The sequence below is a fragment of the Heterocephalus glaber genome, unplaced genomic scaffold (genome assembly GCF_053883595.1).
Source record: "Heterocephalus glaber isolate CG9 unplaced genomic scaffold, H.glaber_assembly_v1.0 deba00001497, whole genome shotgun sequence".
Classification (NCBI taxonomy): Eukaryota; Metazoa; Chordata; class Mammalia; order Rodentia; family Bathyergidae; genus Heterocephalus; species Heterocephalus glaber.
In genome coordinates this window covers 36,716,137-36,729,104 of record NW_028258320.1, presented here as the reverse complement: position 1 = coordinate 36,729,104, position 12,968 = coordinate 36,716,137, and the positions used below count along the sequence as shown (strand labels likewise).

General features: G+C 37.4%; 1 protein-coding gene across 7 annotated transcripts in view; it reads right to left on the bottom strand.

Annotated features, from left to right (window-relative positions):
* Minpp1 (multiple inositol-polyphosphate phosphatase 1) overlaps nt 1-12,470 on the bottom strand; it is a 74,826-nt gene extending 62,356 nt beyond the window's left edge. For 2 of the 7 annotated variants that reach the window (XR_015440355.1, XM_087184864.1), the window contains exons 1-3: nt 11,735-12,464; nt 8,652-8,849; nt 5,589-5,686 (exon numbers count right to left, since the gene is read on the bottom strand). Coding sequence is in view for 6 of the 7 variants with exons in the window: in XM_087184864.1 (XP_087040990.1) it covers nt 5,589-5,686; nt 8,652-8,849; nt 11,735-12,383 (945 nt within the window). In the remaining variant the exon portion in view is untranslated. Of the gene's footprint in view, nt 1-5,588; nt 5,687-8,651; nt 8,850-11,734 lie in introns of all 7 variants that reach the window. The other 5 variants (XM_087184863.1, XM_021239138.2, XM_013077217.3 and 2 more) reach the window with 4 other exon arrangements.
* Between the last annotated feature and the right edge of the window lie 498 nt (nt 12,471-12,968).

The window sequence follows — 12,968 nt, the reverse complement described above, 5'->3', positions numbered from 1 at the left end:
AATAAAAATTTCAAAAATCATTTGTAATAATATTCCCAACTGTAACTGATTTCCTGATTTTGTAATAACTCTCAAAAAGGATACTGTTTAATTATCATTCTGCACAAAATGCAGTAGAATCTCAGCATTCAGAGTTCCTATTTGAATATCATACATTTAAACAGTTGGCCTTGATGTCCAAGACACACAGAGATTTCTGTTGCAAAACAAATTTGAATCAGGGAAATGTCAAAGCTTGAGGGCAAGAGCAAGTTAGTCAGTCTTCACAGCCAATTAATCCAGCAGCCATGACAGTTCAGGAGAGTGAGGTAAGGGCACATGCTCACCCTCTCTTCTAAAACGTTATTAAGAAGACAGCAAAGATACACACACACAAAGACATACAGAAGAATATTCGTTACAGCACAGAAAGACAGTTACTGTGGATCAGGAATTTAAAAAAATTTTTAAGATGACAAAAACTTCTAGAGAGCTAGGCGTGGTAGTATACCCACCCATATGATCCCAGTACCCAGGAAGCTGAGGCAGGAGGATCAGGAGTTCCAAACCAACCTGGGCAACAATGAGACCCTGGTAGGGAGGAGGCCAAAACTTCCAGAGAAACTAAGTGTAATTCACAATAATTTTAAGAGTATGGATAGGCCAAAAGGAACAAAATAAATATAAAGGATTTAAAATAAATGTAATTAATAAACACCTGCTAAATCTATTCAGAAATAAAACAAATACAGTATTATAAATGAAAAGGGAGATAACTGAGGATTTTTTTTAAATCTCCTGTATATACTATTAAAACATTATATCAGAAAGACTTAAAAGTATAAATAGAACAGATGATTTTTCTAGTAAAGTGTAAGTTACCCAAACTGACTCACAAAAATCTTAATACAATATACAAAAATAACTATAAAGTCAGCAGGCATGGGGGCACATGCTTCCAATCCCAGTACTCTGGGAGGCTAAGGGAGGAGGATCACAAGTTTGAGCCCAGCTTAGGAAAACTGGCAACTAAGCAAGATCCTGTCTCTAAAAATTTTTTTAAAGGGCTGGAGATGAACCTCAAAGAAAAGCCCTGTGTTCAATCCAATACCAACAGAAACAACAAAATAAAACAATAGAATCAAAGATCCAAAAAGAAAATGAGTTTTTTAAATCATAAGAGATAGATATGGCAAACTCTGCAAATCTAGATGACATGGGTAACTTTTATAGGAAAATACTAAATACCAAAACTCATCCCAAAAGTGGCAGAAAATCTAAATACACTTATTTTTAGAGCAGAAGGTATACACAAAGTTGACAAACAGGCTACCCTACAGAAAAATACCTCACTCATGTGGCATTTCCTTCGTAAAAATTTGTGATTGCCACTAATCCAGCTTCCTCTATTGCACACCATTATACCTTAGATATACTTCTTTTATAGATATCCCACTATGGTACAAAGACTTATAAAAATCTCTTTCACTCCCTGTAGATCTATCTTATTAGTATCTTTTGTCCTAAGTAAGTATCTGGAATAGAACAGGTGCTCAAAATGTTTGCTAAATCAAGGCACACATTGTCCAGCACTTCACAAGGGCTTATATAAATCACCATAATTCTCAGAATTTCATAAATGTCTGTTCATTTTTTTTTTTTTGGTACCAGGGATCGAACTCAGGTCCTTGTGCTTGCACAGCAGGCGGCGAAACCACTGAGCTAAATCCCCAGCCCTGTCTGTTCATTTTTAATTCTTAAAACATTTCAATTTTAGTGTAAGTGCTGCCAAAGCAAGCACTCTTAAAACATTTCAATGGAGAATTTCAAACATATAAAAAATGTAGAACAGTACATGAACCCGTCACTAATCACAATCCAATTTCAATAATCAATATTTGGTCAATCCAGTTTCAGTTGTGCTCCTATTATTGCCATCAAATTATTTTCAAACAAAACCCAGACATTATTTTAATCTGTAAATACTTCAATATGTAAACCTATTGCACAGTATAAGTCCTAAGCAAGTATAAATTATTTTTTATCAAATCGCTGGAAAAAAATTATAGAAAATACCTAAATTCAAATAGAACTTTGTATTTTTAAATAAAAAATTTAATTGATGTTTTTCAAGTCATGGTCATTTGAACAAGTCCTTTATTTACAGCAAAGAAAAAGTTACCTCCACAGTAGAGACATCTGGGAGGCAACACTTCAATCAAATAAAAAAAATCATCACCAATAATGTGACCAATAATATCATTCCTTCTGATTTGATACACTGAGGACTTATCACTCACAAGAGGATACTTGTCAAAAATGTTTAATCTGGAGCCCGGTGTGGTGGCACACACTTGTATGGTAGCAAATGCCTGTAATCCCAGCGTTCTGGGAAGCAGAGGCAGGAAGATCCCAAATTCAAGTACAGTCTCAGCAACTTAGAGACTTAGATCCTGTCTCAAAATTAAAATGCAAAATAAAAAGGAGTGGGGATATAGCTCAAAGTGAAAACCCTAGGTTCAATCCCAAGTACTGCCAAAAAAATTATTTTTACTCTGAATCTAATCATAAGAAAAAAATGAAGTACATACAAAGACATATTGCAAAACAAATAAACGAACATTGGTATAGACACCTCTGAAATGCCAACGTATAAAAGAAAAAAGAAAATCTGTAGCACTTTTCCAGATTAAAGAAGACTAAACAGATTGATAACCAAATGCCATGAGTTAGCCTTGATTACATTCTGACTTGTAAAAAAAAAAGGTAGAATAGATTTATTAAAACACATGCGAAAAACTGAAAACTGTATTTGATAATTATATATTACATATTTCTTTATATACAAAGCATAGTGTATTATGATTATGTAGGAGAATGTTCTTATTCAGATGCATGACCAAGTTTTTAAGGGTGAAGTGTCCTGATATGTGAAATAAAGATCATACATATGTGGTAAACAGAATAAAATGGTCCCTTCATGATGTCCATATCCTAATCACTGACTATCCTATCATGATAACAGAGCACTTGTAGATGTGACTAATTTATGGAACTTGAGATAGATTATCCTGGACTATCTAGGTGAGTCCAACATAATTCCAAGAATCTTTATAAGATGTAGGTAAGAGTTGGAGATGTAATCACGAAAGCAGAAGCTGGAATCATGCAAAAATACAGGCAACCCCTACAGTCTGGAAAAGGCAAGATACAAATTTGCCCCTAGAGTCTCTGAATGAGCACAGTACTGTCGATACCTTGATGAACCCTGCAATACTCATTTTGTATTTTTGACCTCCAGGACTGCAAGATAATAAGTTTATGCTGTGTTGAGCCACTAAGTTTGGGCTAATTTGTTGTAGCAGCAATAAAAAACTAATATATTATACACAGAGATAAAACAAGTGTGTCCAAAAAAGTGAATATCTGGTAAATGCACTCCTATATTCACTGTATTGTTCTTACAACTTGTCAGTTTAAAATTTTTCAAAACAAATTGGAGGGAAGGATGCATAAGTAATACAGAGATAAAAAATAATCCTAAAAAAAGGAAAAGACAAGTCAGTATAAGAGTTATAGGAGTGCTCCTGGGTCACCCAATAGTTTCATCATTTAACACATGTGGAATCAAAGCACAGAAAATTTTACTATAACCCAAATCTTGACTTCAGGGTTTTACAGCATATCAAACTACCTATCAGAAGAGAAAGAGAAGATGCACAAAAAGCAAGAGTAAAATGTTTGAAAGGAAAGGGGCTTAAATAAGGGAAAGGGAGGGAAATACAAGCAGGTGAGTAGAGTTTAAACAGAAGAGGGTGGTTAAGAAATGTACTTTCACTGCAGGGAAAGCAGCTTGTACTTAACCCAGGAGATGTTAATCTCTAGAAGCAAAGGACCACATGGAACTCAGAATGGGAAAAGGACACATGGCAGGCATCCAGATGAATCACATCCTAAATATTCCTGCAACTAAAGTAATATTCTGTCAAAGGTAAATTCCTCCTTTGCCAATACCTATCATTTACAAAATACTGAAAATCATTTCAATTATGTCCCCCTCCCCAAGCAATCTGATTAGGGAACAAGGTGAGTATTCTGACACATGAATGATGACTGTAAGTGTCAGTTTATACTTATATTGGCATAATAGTGCTCCTTTCACAAAAGTGTTTCAGTTTAGATGACAAATTGCATAGCCACCCAAAGTATTGGGTATGTCAAAAGAGAGCAGGCCAAGAGCTTCTGAAGTGATAAGGTTTGGCCAGTCAGAGAAGATGAGTAAGGTACTAGATACTTGGGACAGAGAAAAAATAAGCCATCAAGAGTAACTCAGGAGCACAGAAGGGAAATACAGTACACCTGTGTACTATGGGAGTTCAGCATCCCACAGCAACCATCCACTGAGAGTAACTTTTATCCTTCTTCCAACTTACCCACGAAACCCTGCCCCTGCCCCTGCCCCTGCATTGGCACAAGAATCATGTTATTTGCTGCTGATCACATAAGGCTCTAAGTAACAAAATAATCACTTGTTTACCTTCAACTTTCAGCTTAAAAGCTTGCTCTATCTGGCAAACAGTATACTTTCCAAAATACGAGATTAAATTCTGAAGAAAACTGATTTCCATGGGAAATACTGAAGACTGTATAATTATATGTAAGGGATATCTAAGGTTTCAGAAGTTTATAATCGTGCATGATCCATATTTACAATGCTTAAGAAAATAACACTTTTCTCCCCACATCTCTGGCTCCCAACACCCTAGAATTGACCCCAGAACTGACTTCCCCTTAAACTCCCCAGAGGCCTGTCTTCTTTCCAGTCTGAAAGTCTTGTGTTTAAATGTTCCCCCAAAGCCTCATGCTTTTTCAGAGGTGGCTGAATCTAGAGTGTGTGACTGATTCATGGTGGTGCTAGGCCCAAGGCTTTTATGATTAAGGGAGTGAGTGCTACCCATCCTAAGTAATCTGAATAAGATAAAGGGGGCAGAAAGACTTTATTAAGAGCTCTAGTTGCTTTTGCTGTCTTGCTGCCATGAACTGTTGCCCCTCTGCCACACTGCCTTGGAGCCAGCTGATTATGGACCAAAACATCTATGAACTGTGAGCCAAATAAATCTTTCCCCCTTTATCTTTGGACGTTGGGTATTTTGTCTCAGCAAGAAGAGAAAAGAAACTAACACAAGGATAAAATAAAAAAATGAGATAGGCAGATAGCAATAGAATTCATTTTCTCCTGAAATATGTACCAAAGACACAGGTCTTTAGAAAATCATTTATTCTCTCTGAGCTTTGGCTTCCTATAGAAAGAATGATTTGAATTATACTGACTCCATAACCCTTTCAGCAGTAAAAGCTGATGTTGAGTTAAACAGGTTTTTAACTGGGAAGACCCAGATATCAAGTCACTATTAAAAAAAAAATGTTTTCCAGTGTTTTATGAACCCAAACTATTTACAAGTAGGTAAGACCTATTTGAACACTAATCTGTCTTTATTTAAGAAAAATTAGGTGTTAATCACAACGTAGTTTATGTTTCCTTTTCAGAAAAGCCCTATTAATACCACCCCCAAAAAAGAAAAAGAAAAACCTGCCAAAGTAATACATACCTTTGCATCATCTATGTCAAAAACATCACACCAAGGGGATTTAACACCTCTGATTGCCAAGTCAAATGAACAGGTAAAAAAAGCTACCTGAATTAAATCTGAAAAAAAAAAAAAGGTAAGATATTGTGTGTTATTAGTTTTGGTAATTTTTCAAAAGCTAAGTATCTGTAGAATACTACTTGTAAGACAACTGAAAAAAACTGAATATGTTAAAGTTTGGGGAAGAGACTAGCTTTTTTCCTAGCTATCAAAGAACTAAGACTTGCTCTATACAATCAAAAAGAACTATCAGGAAGAAATCATGAGGAGGTATAGATTTCAGTACAATGAATCTAACATTTTTCTGTAAATGTTAACTTTTTTCAGCTTTTAAAACTAAACATTCATTAAGAGTGTCTTTGCCTGGCAAACCACAAAAAGGTTAACCCAAGGACTTACTATATTGAACAAAACTTGATTTTGTTAATTTTAGAGGGCTAGAAAAAAGGAGCTAAAGTTTAAAGGTTTTAGTCCCCAACTTGAGTATGCAACAGTTCATATTATAACCAGAAAGTCAGACAGGAAAGAAAGAGCAGAGCAAGTGAAGGAGCAGGAGAAAGGTGAAAGAGTCCAGAGAAGAAGAAAGGAAAATCACACCCAAAGGGAGTGAGAAAGGTTGGTAATAGCATCAATTTTTCAAACTCAGCTGTTCAAGCAATTTCAAAAGTAGATTTCAGAATAAATTATCTACCAATTTTATGTCTCTAATTCACTAATTAAATTACATATATATATATTTGTATTGAAGGAAGAAATAAAGAAATGGGTGTGAAGGCTATAAAAAGTAGCCTTTGTTGGTACCTAATAAAAACACTGTTCTTTAATCAAGAAGTGCGTGATATCTAATGCCAGGGAGAGAAAAGAAATCAACTGTAGGGGTTGCTCCCATTACTTTGATTTCTCTTTAATTTTGCTGCTTTTCTTCTTTCCCAAGAAAAAATGGGACCAAAAATAAACTGATGCTAGAAAGAAAGATTAAATAGCAAAAACCTTTACTGAACAGTTACCGTACCAAGTATTGTGCTAAATGTTTTGCATCAATTACTCTCATATAATTTTCACTATCATCCTCTGAAGCAAGTATAATTCCTAACCCATTTTACAGAGAAGGAAACTTTGGCATAGATATTAAGAATTTGCCCAAAACCACAGTTCATGAAAGTAGAGTCAAAATGCAAATACAGTCAAATTCCAGAATCTATGATTTCAACCACTATGCTTACATTGTCTCCAAAAAGAAGTTGCTCTGTTATTCTACTACTAAGGCAAAAAAAAACCCTTGCCCATTCAGAGACTGAAAAAAAGTTCTTCAACAATATAAATACCCACTAACAGAATAATGGCTATATATAATGAAATTCTGTATGTAAGTTTAAAATGTAAGACTAGGCTGAATGTATAGTTCAGTGACAGAGTTCTTTCCTAGCATGCTCAAGGTCTGGGTTCAGTCCCTGGCATCATAAAAATAAATAAATAAACAAAATATAGGACTACAATTACAAACATAAAATGAAAAACACAAAATCAAATTTTAAATTCATATACACTTTGATACCATTCTTAAAAGTTTAAAAATCCACAAAATAATATCCTACTTATGTACAGAAACATATAAACTGGCATGGGATGATTTAAATGCTCAATTTATAACAATGGTTGCCTCTAGGGAACAAAGGAAAAGACTAAGATCTAGGAGAAGGACCAATAGACTTCAATTTATTTAAAGCAACTATCAGAACCATAATGTTAAAATTTGATAAAACTAAGTTGAACGTATACAGTGTTCATTATGTTAGCTTTTATCCTTATCTACATAGTTGAATTATTTCCCAATAAAATAAGTAATTTTTAAAGCTCCATAGGTGACTTGAATATATAGCCAGTTTGGGAAAAGAGAAAAAAACCTCAATTTCAAATACTAGTATAGTTTTCTTCATTTTTTTTTTTTTTTTTTTTTTAATAAAAGGATGTTTCCTTATAAGAAACATCCAGGGCCAGGGATTTAGCTCAGTGGTTCCACTGCCTGCCTCACAAGGGCCAGGTCCCAAGTTCGATCTTCAGTACCAAAAAAAAGAAAAGAAAGAAACATCCAGGTTCTATAATTGACACATTGTAATCAAGTCCCCAATCAACATCTATTTCCAGTCTTTTGGAAACTGATGAATATAATAAAAATCTTTGCGTGTGTTTGTGTGTGTGTGATTTTAACATGTGTCAACATCTGCTCTATAGATTATAAATTCTTAGAAAACAAAAAAAAATCTTATTTTCTAAATTTCCCACCTCTAGGTGATAAGGTGCCCTGCTTCCTACTTTTATGAGTAAAACTACTAGTAGTATTCTCTTTCACTTTCAAAAGTGACCCGTTTAGATGATAAACTGCAGTCACCCCACTCAGTGCAATAATTTAAAAGAGATATGACGACTCATCTTCTTAGAATCTCTCTATATAAAAGCCTCAAAAGACTTCACTTTCCATTTTCTAAAATTTAACACTCACACTTTAACATTTACTATTGAACTGTTTCTATTTGCATCACTTTATGAAGAAATAATTTAGAAAAGACAATTTTTATTTATAAGTAATGCTTAGAGTTGAGGATTTTATACCTTTACCCTCAAAAAAACTTCAAAATACACCAAGAATCTTGTATATTATTTTACATAAGACTCAAAGAATATAAAGCATTGTGTATATAATTTTTTTTACCTTCCCAATATATTATATTATTTTCTTAATGTATATTCAAATGCAGGCTTTTTTTTTTTGGTTGTACTAGGGATTGAACCTAGGCCTTTGAACTATGCCTCAGACCTTTTATTTATGTTTAATTTTAGGATAGGGTCTTTTTAAGTTGCTCAGGGTGGGCTCAAACTCGTGATCCTCCTGCCTCAGCTTACCAAGAGTTCTGGGATTAGTCGTGGGCCTTTAAAGGGAATAACTACATGTTCCTTTAATTTTTCAATTTCACAGTTCAAAATTATTTAAAGTAAAGCTCAAATGAAAGATAACAGATATATTACCTGCATTTAAATCATTTACTGGCACTTCCAAAGTAGCTGCAACTTTTTTTAAAGTGTTCTGCATTTCTGGTCCAGTTTTGAAGGCTTCTACATGATAAAGAGCTGTAGCATTCCTTTCCACTTCAGTTAAAAACTTCTCACAATGATCAAAGAACCTCATTAGTTTGTCATTAACTCTTGGAGGTCCACATTCCATATCTGAAAGAAATTATATATGTAAATCATATATGTGAATCATAGCATACATGACAATTTCAAGTTAGTGAAAATTGTTTCAACTGTGAAAAAGGAGCTCTAGTAACCTGTGCATTGACACATCTGAAATAGCACATACTGATTACAAAGACAAAGGGTAAAACTAACCCACATTTATAATGATCATAATTCATGAAAGGATATGTTTAAAAAGGCCAAAAACCCAGAAAGCACTGTAAGTAAAATGTGCTAAAGCAATACTAGACAGTGAAATAAAGATAAATGAAATAAATGTTTTCTTATAGTAAACAAAAATAATTAGAAAAATCATAAAAAGTGCAAAACTGTGTTACATAACTACAGTTTCTGTCAGAAAGGCTTCTTCTCTTTTTTTTTTTTAACCACATTTATTTTTTCTGGTACCAGCGATCAAACTCAGGACCTTGCACTTGCCAGGCAGGTGCGGCACCACTGAGCTACACCCTCGGCCCCTCTACTGTTTGTCAGGCACAGAAAATTTTAGAAAGCAAACCAAAAATTAGCAAAGCTTGTAGGTACAAAGTAAGAAAGAATTGAATAGACTGAATCTGTTTCTCTACTCTAAGCCAGAATCTAAGAGTATTTTAGTTTCTCCATTAACTTTCCCAAAGCAGCATCACTTTACAAAAGATTATGCTTTGGACAAAAACTACTGACAACAGCACAAAACACACTGCTTCAGGTCTCACTGTGCTTGCTTCATTGTGCTAAGTGCTTCAGATTTTGTTTAGCTGACGACTGAGCTTCCAAATAATTTTCACTTAGAATTTAGTAAGTTACACTATTTCTTATACACTCATGTATTGAAGAAGCATTCATAATCATGCTTCAACTATTGGGGTAGCTTTTAAATTTTTTTCAGTCATATTCAAAACATCTCAATCATCAGCTCTCCAACAGTTCATCATGAAAAGACCAGGTATCATTTCTGTACATAAAATATGAAAATATAGTTCTACCATTTTGCTTTGGAAGTGTTTGCAAACATACAGATGGATGTATAAATATGTTCCCTGATACAGATAATTCTGCCCACTTTAATTATCAACTGAGTTACAGTTGTTAAAAAATATCATGACTAAGAAGAAAAAAAGGGAAGTTTGTTGCCTTTTTCTATGCCCTCAAAATAGGATTTCTCATGTGGCTCTAGATAGTTAACTCCTGTTATTTATTATCTATTACTGCTCCCCTTTAAACATAAACAAAGGTATTGTTATGTTCTATAAAAACACAAAATCTAATTCAGTAGTCTCCCACAAAAGCCCAGATGTACACAACAGGCAAAACAATTGTCTACAGATGATGACAAAGTGGCTAGGCAAAGGATTTAATCTCTGAGACTGAAAATGGTGGGTGCGGGGGAGTTTATTCTGAACTATTTTGATCCCTGGCTTTATCCTGAACAGATTTGATCCCTGTCTTTGTACTCTGCAGCAAATGACAATGCAATCTAAGGACCGTAATTCTTTCATTCCAGGAGGCCCTGTATATACTATATAGTATATGCTGTGCTATTTTAAAATATGTTCTGCTTTTGACCTTCAGTTAATTTAAGAGATTTATGAGAAATGTTCGCCCAAGCTAATAGAAAAAGTCTAGCTATAATTAAAAAACACAAGTCAACAAGTGATTAAACTCAAGTTAGCCAACCAAGTTATGCCCAAAGCAGTAACAAGACAACACAGTCAACTGAGAAATCCCTTGAAGATGGTTTAAGTGCTATGGAAGAGATGACAAACCAGACTACTTTTAATGCTGTTTTTCAGTTGGACTGTGCAAGTAAATGAAGTTCCTCTCTCTTCTAACCTTGAAATTGACAAGGAACTATTAACATCTGTTCAACTCCTGGGCACACTCTTACATATCTATATTCTCATCAAATGTGTTATAGAACAAATTATCGTTAAGAAAAGGTCTGAATAGATTTTCTCATGTCCATAGCTAGCTGTATGAAAATCAGAAAATTATTTGGTATTTTTGTATTTTAATTTCCCCATCTGTGAGAAAAGAACTATTCAAAGAGCAGTTGCAAGATTTTTGTAAAGTAAATGTGAGGCATGCCTGGCATACAATAGGTGTTGAGTGTTTGCTATCATTATATGTGACCATTAAAACATTTTCTGAGGGAATAAGCATTATTCTGGAAAAAGAGAAGAACTGAATTCTGGGCCTACCTAACTAGTCCTTAAACTAGAGGACAACTGAGGCATACTATTGGACTTAGCTTGTTCACTTGTGAAATAAAAGGGATCCCACTGGAGCTCTAGAACTTGAAAAGGTATAGTGATATCGCGTGTGACCATGGACCACAACCACCATGAAACTACAGTAAATACAAGAACAAAATGAAGGGAAAAAGCAGGGCATATAAAAGGCTTCCGAGTAGCTTCCTAAAAGTCCAGAACCAATACCTGGAAAAGATGATAAGGAATAATGTCTGTCCTTCAATAAATATCAAATATGTACAATCTAAAAATTTTTTTTTAAATTTTAAAGTGTGCTCAACTGTAAAAAGTGCCAGGGAGGGAGTTCGAAATGGACAGGGACGCAGCGGGGGCAATTCAATTTGGAAATGGGAGCGATCTCATCTGCCCCCTTTCCTGCTGGATCACCAGCATCTACTACAGCACCTGACAAGTAGAAGGTGCTAAATTCATACCTGATAAATGACTAAATGAACATATATATTAAGGAAGAGAGACGGCCAATTCCACAACATCCTGTGCCCAGCAAAGACATAGCTGGGAGGATGTTGGATTGGGAACGGAGGAAAGAGAGAAAAGGCTGGGCTTGGAGAAGTCCAGGTTCTGGAAGAGGTAAGACAGGGTTGTGGACCCGGGCGCAATCACCTGCGACGTCAGGCGGCGACAGCCCAGGGTAGTAGTGCTGCCACAGCCCCTGCAGGAAGGCGGCGCCGCTGTCCATGCAGCGGTGCTTGGAGCTGGTGACCAGCCTCAGGCGGCCGTAGTTCTCGCGGGTGAAGAGGGCCGGGAAGAGTGAAGCCAGGCGCAGCGCCAGCTGTCTCATATCCTGCCGTCCCTTCTCCACCAGCTGCCCATCCATCCAGTCCGCGTACCACAGTGGCCAGTCGGTCAGCGCGGCACCCGGGCCGCGAGACCCCGCACTGCCCGGCCTGCCATCCGCCGGCCCACGGGCCTGCAGCAGCCCGTGCAGCTGCCTCAGCTTGCTGATCTGTTTGGCCGTAGGGTAGCGGGTGCCGTGGCGGATGAGGGCGACCAGCTGCACCGGGGTGCAGGTACCCTCCAGCAGCTCCGGGTCCCGCCGCGGCGCCTCAGGGTCCGACAGCAGCCTGGGGTTGACATCCTCGTAGCGAGTCTTGGTGCCGAAATAGGGGCTGAGCACTGAAGTCACCGGGTCCCTCGGCTCCAAAAGCGAGCAGTGCGCAAGCGACGAGAACAGGGCTGCAGCCAGGGCAGCAGCCAGGGCAGCGGCGGGCGCTACGGAGGCCCTGAGGAAGCCTGGGGTACCACAAAGCATTGTGCTTGAGGGGCGGCCCGCCTAAGGGACGCGCGGGCCCTGGAAGCCCAACTTCCGGCTCCGGAGGGCAGAGGCGGGGCGGGCAGAATGCACTTCCGGTCTGCGCCGCTTAGGGTTCGCTGCACTCTGCAGGCTTCCCCAGGGCCGGCTTGAAGGTTTGGGCGGAAGAGAATGCTCTGAGGAACCGCATAGATCCGTGGCGCAGATGGAGCTGTGGGAAAACCACAAGGACTTTGGGATACCTGTGGCAAAGGTGGAGTAGGTGTCTCCCAGCAGGAACGTGGGCGAGTTTCCTTTTAGACAGTGCCTTGGGGACTGACTTCAAAGACTCCCGGCGGCTTGTGTGAATGAATTCCAGACCAATCCTTAACTTCCAAAGCTGCAAAGCCGGTGCTCTTAATGGATGAGTCCTGTCTGCCAGACTTACTGTGTTCCACTGTTTTTCAGAATGTCCTCGCTGAGCCACCCACAGCACTCAGGTCCTTGCTTGGGCCTCTTGAATCCCAGGTTTACCGGTTGTTAAGAGTTTGAATTTAAGCAGGATACAACGAAGTAGAGTGCTTGGAAAGGGGCTTAGCTTACTAC